The sequence below is a fragment of the Megalops cyprinoides genome, chromosome 7 (genome assembly GCF_013368585.1).
Source record: "Megalops cyprinoides isolate fMegCyp1 chromosome 7, fMegCyp1.pri, whole genome shotgun sequence".
NCBI lineage: Eukaryota > Metazoa > Chordata > Actinopteri > Elopiformes > Megalopidae > Megalops > Megalops cyprinoides.
The window spans coordinates 31,710,052-31,720,714 of NC_050589.1; the positions used below are offsets into that span (position 1 = coordinate 31,710,052).

At 45.5% G+C, this 10,663-nt stretch overlaps 1 protein-coding gene across 2 annotated transcripts; it reads right to left on the reverse strand.

Annotated features, from left to right (window-relative positions):
- Positions 1–2,892: 2,892 nt before the first annotated feature.
- On the reverse strand, positions 2,893–10,604 carry mcrs1 (microspherule protein 1). 2 transcript variants are annotated; one of them, XM_036533822.1, is made up of 15 exons: positions 10,453–10,604; positions 9,906–9,994; positions 8,703–8,868; positions 7,658–7,796; positions 7,373–7,540; positions 6,910–7,019; positions 6,643–6,751; positions 6,070–6,208; positions 5,900–5,975; positions 5,772–5,800; positions 4,973–5,065; positions 4,578–4,660; positions 4,185–4,272; positions 3,360–3,487; positions 2,893–3,062 (listed from the first exon to the last, which is right to left on the reverse strand). In XM_036533822.1, exons 2-15 carry the CDS (start codon positions 9,913–9,915, stop codon positions 2,976–2,978), a joined length of 1,425 nt encoding a protein of 474 aa, XP_036389715.1. In that variant the 5' UTR covers positions 9,916–9,994; positions 10,453–10,604; the 3' UTR covers positions 2,893–2,975. The 2 variants fall into 2 exon arrangements, with proteins under 2 accessions (XP_036389715.1, XP_036389716.1); XM_036533823.1 differs by having other exon boundaries at positions 10,429–10,604.
- Between the last annotated feature and the right edge of the window lie 59 nt (positions 10,605–10,663).

The following is a 10,663-nucleotide window of genomic DNA, read 5'->3' on the forward strand; positions in this document are numbered from 1 at the left end:
GCGTGCTACCTGTGTGTTGATAGGCCAGATGGAGTTCTGGACCAACTTCAAAAACTGGAAACCACTTTGTCCTTCGGGTCACTGCGCGGTCATTTTGGTGCTCACCTCTTTGTCACCAAGTTTCTCGTGGTTACCGACCTGCTCACTTTTGCCATTTTTCCCCATTTTTACAGGGCTTTAATTTTCTTTAGGTATAGTAATCATCTCCAAAGAAACTGTACTGTCTGGTTCGAGTTGCTGCCTTCCTTAAATACTGCCTTTTTTTTTTTTTTTCCTTTTGAAAGATTTTTCACCTAGTGAGCGGCAATCCAGAATGAAAGATGCTTCATGGCTACTCTTCTTGCTTCAATTGATTTTAATAGTCCAGTTAAATAATACACTTTCTCTTTGGAATGCCTTCAGTATGTATGTAACTACATATATTTGTGCGAGCGCCCGCACCAAGGGCTTTATGTATGTATGTAAGTATGTATGTATGTGGATGTCTCGTGTGCCCACAGTTCACCTCTTGGGCATTAATCACAGCATTTAGCACTGTCCTTTTGTATAAACCTTTTCTCTCTTTTTTTGTTCTCCTCTCAATACATCTGAGACAACTGTAAACTAGTTTAAAGTGCCTTCTGTCATCCTCTGCTCCATTTCCTATTTCCCCCATCCCACCAATTATGGACCAAAGACACTCAACGCCCCCCAGCCCCACCCCCCCAAAGCCCCTCCCAGGATCCAGTACAAAGCAGCACTTGGACACAAACATCTTCACCTATTGGCACACTTCTCATTTACTATTAATAAAATTGTTAGCAAATTCAATTGCTGTGTCTCGGCTCTCTTGATGGAAACCCCAAGAGTCTTCAGAGTTCTAAGTGTGTGGTGGCTTTGGTTTTAGTTTTTAAGGCATAAGGTGGAAGCCCATGAATTTTCACACCCATTTTCTGTCCACTTGAAGACTACTAAGGTGAATACTATTGTTGATGGTTCAGACAAGTTCACCAGAGGTCAAATGATTTGTCATCTCTATAGTACCTGCAGCCAAATAGGCTGTGACTTTGTTTGTGGAGAAAAACCAATTCAAACTATGTAAAAGAGTTGAAATAACTTTTAATATAAATTTTCAGAATACACATAGATGCCCAGCATACAACACCTGATATTTTCTCTGGGCAGATGTTTTGACTAGGCTCGTTAAATGTTCTATAATGTATGCAGTATTGAAATGAATTTGAAGGCGAGTATGAGTTGTGACCAAAAATGCAAAAGGGAAAAAAAAACATTGAAAAATTGTCCAGTCATCATGCTTAAGGTTTGTGATCCGATTGGTGTTGAAGTCCTTTAAAAGAAGCCTTTTTTTATTACACTGTTTTATTACATAGCAAAGGACATAGTATTCTCTGTGACCTATATATGTGCCTGTCTCTCTACACCCCATTGTAAGCTCAGTCATCAAGGACAAGTGCATGTTGAACTTTACCAAGTCAAATGAAGAGTTTTGAGAGGTATGAACCATGCGTAAGAGCCACCTGATGCAGCTACCCGATATAACCTGATCAACTCACATTTGTGCTTTACTTATAACAATTAAATATTCTTTCTCAAGCCATTTAACACATTATTCCAATGAGCAACACTTTAAGGAAAACCTGTTACTGTTTTGACACACGCTTTGCAGAGGTGAAATTAAAAGTGAAAGGACCTTGTGTACCAGTTCCTACCAGCTACATCACCTTTCCAGTGAAACCCAGCACGTGGCAAGCGCAGGGTTTCTGAGAAGGTACGCCTATTCCCTGGAGCTGGGAACCAAGTCCTGACATCCCGCTTCAGACTGGACCTCTTAGTAAGGCTACAATGTACCACTACCATGCTGCTCCTAGCAACGCCCGACGAGACAGGCACGATCTCTAAACCACCTCACACTTAAAACAAACATGCACGTAAATTCAAAACAGAAAGCCATTTAATGAGGATCCTTATTAAAATACACAATGTAAAGGCCAAACTAAAATGCGACAGCTGTATCCAGGGGGTTATGAGTTGGACAGGGCTCTGGCTTGAGGCAGGAACCTCTCCAGGACTGCAGCCACACTGAAGCGGCACCACTGCCAGTGTGACCTGCACGCCGTGCCTGTCAGAGATGGTTCCAGAGCACTGCATCATTTTAAACAAAAGTCTCCTCCAATGGGGGGGGGGGGGACTTTCAAATGCTAAGCAACTAATGGGCAACACCTCTGTTTTAGCTGGCGATACATATGCCTTTGCTGATTCGTTTCATTAGTCAGCTTTCAAAATGCATTTAGTAAATTCCAGCATGGATGCGGCTAGCTAGAGTAAGTTTTTATTACTGTAATATCAGAGCTCTACATTTCTGGTCTTCACCTCCCATAAGCACCGCTGCAAAACTGAAATCAGCTGCTGTTGGGTAAATGTTTATATAGGAGCTTTCATATCTTATCACCTCAGATTTCAAAAACTCAGGATGACATCCTAAAGATGTATGCATTAATGTCTGGGTTTCTGGCCTGTTTTTTCAAGAGGTGCATTACTACAGAGCTTAAAAGAAGACCAAACAAAGGCTGGTTTGAAGATTTTAAAGACATTTCCGGAACAAGAATAGAATAGGACGAGTAAGTCCTGGATCACATTTAGAAAACACTTGAATTGTCCATTCGAGAGGGGCACCTGATCTCAGAGGCACGCCCGTCTCTCTCTCCCCCACTCTGCTACCCTGCCTTCTGTTGGCCGTGTCCAGGAGTGTGCTCAGGTAACTGTGTGAGGTAGCAAATTGAGGCTGTCACCCATTCACTACTTGTCCCCGCCCTGCTGTTTTGTGGCAACCTGGGTGCAGGGATTCCTCTTCAGGACTGAATGTGTCTGGACAGGGGTGGGGGGGGGGGGGGGGGGGGAACGGGGCTGTGTGAGGCCCAGTAGGATGTGCCGTCCTGTTCCCTAAGGTCTCCATGCAGGTCTTCCTGTCCCGCCCCTCACTGCTGGCTCATCTTGGCCGCCTCCGCTTTGATGAGAGCGATCAGCTCCTGGTTGATGAGGAAGACGAAGCGAAGGCCTGCGATCTGGGGGAGAAGAAAGGACGCGCGGATTAATTTCTTCCCAGGAGGCTCTCCTGTTGACGCTCACTTCCTTTCTCTCGATCTTGTTTTGCTAGACCCCGCCTTTCCCTCTCCTGGTTTGCCTTTGCTAGACCCCACCCCTTTCTCTTCTGGTTTGCCTTTACTAGAATCTGCCCCTCCTGGCTGGCTCTCACAAAACCCAGTCTCTCCCAATCCTGGTTTGCCTGTTGCGTTAGATCCCACCTCTCCTTCCCCTGGTTTGTTTTTGTTCGACCTTGCCTCTCTCTCGCCCTTCCTCACCTCCACCACGGAGTTGTTATTGAGTTTCCACTTGTTCCCCGACAGGACGGGTCTCCCGTCGATGTAGATTGGCCTGCGGCCCTCGTTGGCGATGAAGAAGTCCCCATTGTTCTTCAGCTTTATGATCCCTACAGAGGGGATGAGGACAAAGATGTCACCTGGATCTGACCAATGACAATATACACCTGGGTCCATATATTTGGAGAAGCTAGCAAGAAGAAATCCTTCCATCAGCATGATTTACTGAATTTGAAATACCTATAAAAGACACCTATAAAATCCTAAATTTTAAAATATATAGTCAATGCATGCCTTTTCGCTACTGACGTTCTCAAACTCTGCAGCATTTTCTCAGAAAGGAATGTAAATATTCCATCTCAGGGCATTTCCATCTCTGGCAGTGATATGGAGGCTTTTCCATGACCGTTAACCCTGTTCATCTCAAGTTCTAAGAGTCAAGAAAATGTATTGCTTTTTTAGTCTTTACAGTGGTGTCTTCTTTTAGTCTTTACCCACAACTTTGTGGTGCAAATGCAGTCACTGACCACAAGCCACACAAAACTGGACACATGCTTTGCCAGACACCTAATATTTAAATATGTTTGCATTAGATACAGAGTGTCAGGGAAAGACATTTCAAAATATGCTGAAATCATGACTAATGCATTAACATTCAGCACAACACAATACCACTATATGCTATGCACGGTGTATATGAGCTTATATACAGCAGCATACTGGGCGGTTTCTCTTGACGGGGAACCTTCAGTTCGTGGTGCCTGCGGAGATGTGAGCTAGGGAGATAAGGAGCCCCGAGGAGCCCACCTTGTTTCCTGGAGATCTTCCAGGCGGGACCCTCCAGAGACAGATCCACGTCTATCTGCTTGTCCTTGGTGGCCCGGCCCAGCGTGATCTGGAGGCAGAGGGAATCACACTCAGCTTAACATCTGCGCCTTGTTTTTCAGGCCCCGTCTCAGAAATGCAGCAGTGCGAAGGGCTCCACCTCCTGGATGCTGTTCCCATACAGGCCGAACAGAAGACTAGAGAGCGTACGATGGCAGCGCAGAGGACTATGCACCCACATACATGCGGTGTAGACATATTGATTTGTTTATCGCACTGATAGTCACACACGGAAGAAAAACACCTGGTGTCGGGGGGGGGGTGGCGGCAGCCAATAAGGCTTGCTGTTCGCTCGTCTCCGGGGGAACGTCTCACCTCGCGTGACCTCATGAGATAGCGGACCATTCGCCCGCGCAGCGCTGCCAGGGTCTGGTTGTCAAAATCTGGAGAGTTCATTCCTGCGACCACGGGGGGGGGGGGGGGGGGGGGGGTGAGAAGAGAGAAGCAAACAAGTTGTTTTTCACTGCCGCTCCTTCACCTCTAATGACACAGCACCTTTTGGGATTCCAGGGGGGAAACACAGTTCAGACAGGCAGAGTCAATAAATGGAAGCACGGCGTGCCAAGAGGAAGAGGAAGCTGTCGCCTTGGGCTACAGCTGAATTGCTTCTTGTCACTGGAAATCAGCGCCTAACAGCAAACCACTTCAGTGAAGCAAGAGAGTGTGTGTCTATTTGTGTGTGCGTGTGTGTGTGTGTGTCACTGTCTTACCCGTGATGCTGTCCACCAGAACTTGCCAGCGGGGGAGCTCCTGTTCCAGCTGTCTGATCTCTCTCTTCTGGTGCCTGTCAGCAATCATCAGCTCTGCAAGGCGGCAACAGCTCGTTTAAAACCAGCGTGCTCGTAGGGCTGTGTATCAGCATGTTCCTCACAATATGAATACACGGTACCTTTCCACATTTTAGTAGAGTAAGAAAACTAGTTCCCAACTCATATGTAATATTAGGGTGGCAGTGTAGCATAGCGGTAAGGAGCAGGCTTTGCAAACGAAAGGTTGCTGGCTCAATTCCCTGCTGGGGCACCACTGCTGTACCCTTGGACAAGGTACTTAACTCAGAACTGCCTCAGTAAATATTCTACTGTATGGATAACATGTAAAAATTGCAACCTATCTAAGTTGCTCAGGATAAGAGCATCTGCTAAATGGCAATACTGTCATGTCATGTAATGTAATTAGGGTTTGTGTCAACAGCTCTGTCAAACAGTTCAATCAGTTTAAGCAACACAGTGCTCTTGAGAGTACTGTCACAGAGCTCTTCACAGAGTGCATTAGAAAGTCATGACAGTAAAAGTGTATTACAAAAAAGTCAAATCATACTCACCACATTCACATAACAACACTAAGTATGCCAGTCATAGGCCAAGACAAAAAATACCTGCCATTGAGGGGATCTAATGACTGCAGATCCAAAATGCTCTCAGATTCAAACTACTTAGCAATAATTCAGGCCACCTTTACCTGCTCTGCCAAACGGATTTACCATGTACCTACACAGCCACAGACACTCACCGTGCTCCAGGACCTCATCTCTGCTGTCTCTGTGGGAATAAAAACAGAGATAATCCGTAATCAGGCCAGGGCCTGGACACTGGGGCTGTGAGAATCGTGTGGAGTCACGTCTGGCTTTCGCCACTCACTTGAGCTTGGCCTCGTCGACCAGCTGCTCGGCATCTGAGAAGTTGAGCACTTGGTCTCCTTTGGGGAGGGGCTGGACTGTAAAGATAAGACAGAGGAGAGCGTTCGGATGCTGGGCGGAGCGGAGGAGATAAGCGCGCGGGACAGAGCAGGAGCCCCGGGCGAGACTCACCGCTCTGGTCCTCCAGCAGGTAGTACTGCTTGAGCAGCTGCCAGTGCACCATCAGGCTCTTGGGGGTGCGGGAGGGGTAGAAGACACCTGGATGCTTGTTCAGCAGCTCCTGGAACACCTCCAGCTTTGGCTGGCTGGTCTGCAACACACAAAACAACAATGAAACGATTCTCTTGAGTTTTAGAGTTTGTGCTTGCAAAGCGAATTGAATAGTTTCTGCTAGAGACTGTTTTACCGGTAGAAAGTGCCAATAAAAGTGACAATAACTGAACGTACTGGAATGCGTTAGTATTTAAGACAGCAGTTAAACAACCACAATAAATGGTTGTTAATGAGAAGCACGTCACTGACATGCATTGAGCATTCAACCACAGGTCATTTAAGACAAACACCTTATATTATATCAAACAACCAAGATATATGTACAGCTACCAATAACTGGTTTCTCAACAATAGTGGTTTGTCAACATTAGTCAATGGCAGGCAGAGGGTTACACCTCTCTTAGAAATGGCTCACCTCCCAAGCCTCTCCCACAACCAGTCTAAGCAAGCTGGAGCCCTGGGCTTACTTACAGAGCTGATCTTGGCCAACAGTGCCTCCTCGGCCTGGCTGAAGAGCGCCTTGCTCTGAATGGCAGCGATGGCCTCTGGATGGAGCTGTCGCATGGCCTGCCACGCTAACCTGCTCGAGCAGAAAGACAGAGGGGGGGGGAGGGGGGGGGGGGTCCACAGGTCAAAGCCACAAGTGCAGCCGATGTGGTCTGGGAAGGCTGAGCCCAGGATGGGACAAGCGGTGACAGCAGGGGAGGTTAGGGTAAGGGTTTGGGATTGGAGGCTTACTTGGAAATGACCGGGTCATACAGCAGGGCGTACCACCGCTCCTGGATCTCCCGCAAGGTAAAGCGGCAGCTGAACTTCACTCCCAGATGAACTGCAGTCAAATCTGTGGTCTGAAGAAGCACAAGTTCAGTGGAGTCTCTGTTACGTCTGCTATCACTTCAGTATCACTTCTTAACAACACTTCAACAAGGGAGTAACTCAGGGAGTAATTCAGAAATGCCTGTGATTGTGTATGTTTTTGAATCTTGTGCACAATAAGTAGGTGTAGTTGGGAAACAATACTTCAGCATAAATAATTTGCTGCTTGCACTAACATCCCCCATGATAGTGCTATGGTAATGATCCCTTTTACTTGTGGCAATCTTAAATGGAATATTTTGATTTTCATTATCATCTGTGGGAAAGGGTCGTCAGTGTAGTTGACTGATGCCACAGTAAAGTGCTGTTGTTCTTTAGCGCTCACCTGCAGCACCGCATTGATGAGCAGGAGGTCGTCCACAGGCTTCCAGCGGCCCAGGTCCTTGGTGATCTGCAGGGGCTGTCTGCTCTTCTTCACCCTCTTGGTGAGGGTGGGGAGGGGCGTGACCACGGTGGCCAGAGGAGGCGCTGGTGTGATGCTGGACTTCGACACCTGGGCAACAAGACGAGAGGGGCGTCTCTCACATTTTTCCTAGCCTTGTGTCCTAAATCCCACCCCTTTTGATTCTTCTGTCCCTCCACTCGAGAAAGGAGGAGAAGGAGGGGGTACCTTCTTCTTTTCAGTGGAGGAGGGTTCGCTCCCCGAGAAGCGCGCGGGCTCCATCACGGGGGGGCCTTTGACCCGGCTGGAGGACTTGGCCAAGCTGCTCTCCACCAGCTCATCATCAAACTTCTTCCGCTTGATTGACCTGAAGGAGACAGAGGTGTGAAAGGCATCGTACTGACCTGGAAGCGGGGTCAGACTGACACCTGCATCCCACGGCTCACGCTTTCAGAACCGGTTCAACACAGATTAATCCAAAGTTTACTCCAGTGCCTGCTAGGCCTAGATATATGTTTGGCCTGCCTGTTGACCAATTTCAAATGTTCTGCCAATGTTTGCCTATTAAACACCAGTGAAGCCGCAACTTGACAGACTACGGAAAGGGTTTAGAAACGCATGCTCTAAATAAAAACACAAAAGGGGCAGTTCTTTCAGGTCTCAGCTTTTGCATAATGCTTCAACCGCAATTCAAATTCCGGTTCCTTAATCGTTCAGGATGTGCTAAATATTTTACTTTCCAAAGACAACACATTCTAATAATGACTGTAAATATCATTTAAATATACTTCTCTCTGAAAGGTGTTAATGCTACGGTCTGAAACATTTCCACTGTTAAACACACTTCCCTCTTGAAGATGTTATCGTTAGTGTAACATTTTCCGGTCCATTTCCAAATGCTTCCATTTTTTCCGCACAACTGGCACTGTGTTTTCTAGTTGCTCAAACCTCCGGAAAATGTGCTACACTCTGTTTCCACTGTAAAATGTGCTTGAAGAAATAAAATTGGCTTCATTTTATCCATAACAGTTTAAGCAACATGCAAAACATGCCAGTGACAGCTGCATAATGCTAAATGTGCAGTATATAAGGCAGAATACTTATCTTGTTTGTCACTATATGAGTGTTTCACTACATGAATAAATTATCTAAACTGAAGTTTAGATTGAGAACTTATACTAAGAAATAAGAAGTAATTCTATTACCAAGGTAAGCTTGACCGAACGAATATAATGTCTACACTCCAGTGCATGTGTGATGTAGTCACACTGACCTGTTGGAGCTCCTGCGTTTGGGGAGCCCTCCGCTGAATGCTTGTGCCGCTGTTCTTTTGACATCTTTGCCACCTGCCGACTCCTCATCCTCCGACCGGCTCTGTACAGCTGCGCTCCCTACCGCTGATCCGGCCACCATCGCCTCTGTAACTCCACCGAGCATGTCTATGGCAACACACGGGAGACAAACCATGGCAGAGCATTCCGTTACAGGAGAACTGCACTGCGTTTTGCCTGGAGATTCAATGTTTGGATGGTTGCTAGCAGCTATTAATGCAAAGCCAGTCAGGAAAAGGTCATCATCTTCTTCTTGATTAGCTAGCCAACGTGAGTCAAGGATTTATCAAGAGGCACACACATACACAAAAAAAAAAAACTCTATACATTTTTACCTTTTCCAGTGGCGGCCGGTGAGCTGGAAACAGGGGAAGCCCGAACACTACCTTTAAATCTATCATTACTTTCATCCTGTTCCCTTTTATCCTCCTTGATTTACAATAAAACAAATAATTCACAGAATAATCAACACCAATCACGTAATTAGAGTTAATGATTATGCTCACAAAATACCGCAGATTGTCTGAAATTTGTGTGCTATTGCGAAAGCATGAGATTGTTTAATTAACGAGGATGGCAATATGAATTATTAAGTGGCAAGTAATCTCTTAACTGTTTCACATTATATCTTTCTTGTGTTACAAAATTCAAATTACAAAACGGAGCTAAATTTAGTTAAATCGATTTAAATTCCAGAGACTAAACGTTTAGGTTAGGTTGAGTGCAATGAATAATAACGTTTAGAACACAGACCTCACAAAAGCTGTGATGTGTCATGAGCATTTAACGTAATTTAAATCGATAAATGCCATCCTTGTTAATTAAACAATCTCATGTTGTAGCAGCCGCAATTGCACACGAACTACAATCTGCGGTATTTTGCGAGCATAATCATTTATTCTACTTACGCGATTGGTGTCGATTATGCTGTGAATTATTTGTTAATCAATGAGGATAAAAGGCAACAGGTTGAAAGTAATGATAGATTTAAAGGTAGTGTTCGGGCTTCCCCTGTTTCCAGCTCACCCGCAGCCACTCACCTTTTTCTGACCACTACCTTATTGCGTTTGCTGATCATATAGCCAACGACCCGCTGAAATAAATCACCATACTCTCAACACACTGCAGAATCGTATTAATCCTACCTTTTTCCATGGCCTCGTGCGAGATCCAGTCGTTTTAAACGGTCGAGCAGGTCATTTATCACAAGGACGAGTTTTCCCAGCTAGCTCCTCTGTTCAACAGAAGGTTCCAAGTTTACGTTATCTAAGTAACGTTTGGTAGTTACCTATCGGCGGTGACAGATACTGTAGAGCTTCCATAACTAGGAAAAGGTTGTGGAAGATTGGCAGGAAAACCATGTATAAAATGAAAATCAATATGACTAGCAGTTAGACTACCACCAGGAGTGCAAAAGGCGCTAATTTAGCTTGCTATCTAGCTAGCTGTGCTGATCTACAGGAGACTCCTGCTTTTAGAGAAAATACCTAAATTTGGATATCTAACGTTACTTGAATAACAACTTCTACCAACTCATTTAAATGTGACAATGATTTAATATGTAATATGCTTACAACCAGCTACTAAGTTAGCTGGCTAACATTAGCTACACGTTACCACCCACCCAGCTAGCGAGCTAGCTAAGATTATTTTAAATTAGCCACGCACATTTGAGAATATGAGACACTCTACCGTTTTCTTGACGCACAAATGTCTGGGCGCTTTAAAGTCTTGCTTTAATGTTCAACTTTTGTGTCTGAACTATATGTTTCCGTGGTTGCTGATAGCAATATTTTGACAATAGCTCCGCAACTAAAAACAATCAATCGCCCCCATCTCTCAACTTCCGGGAATTCGCGGAAACAACGTCATCTCCCGTCTCCCTCCAAATCACGTGACAGTC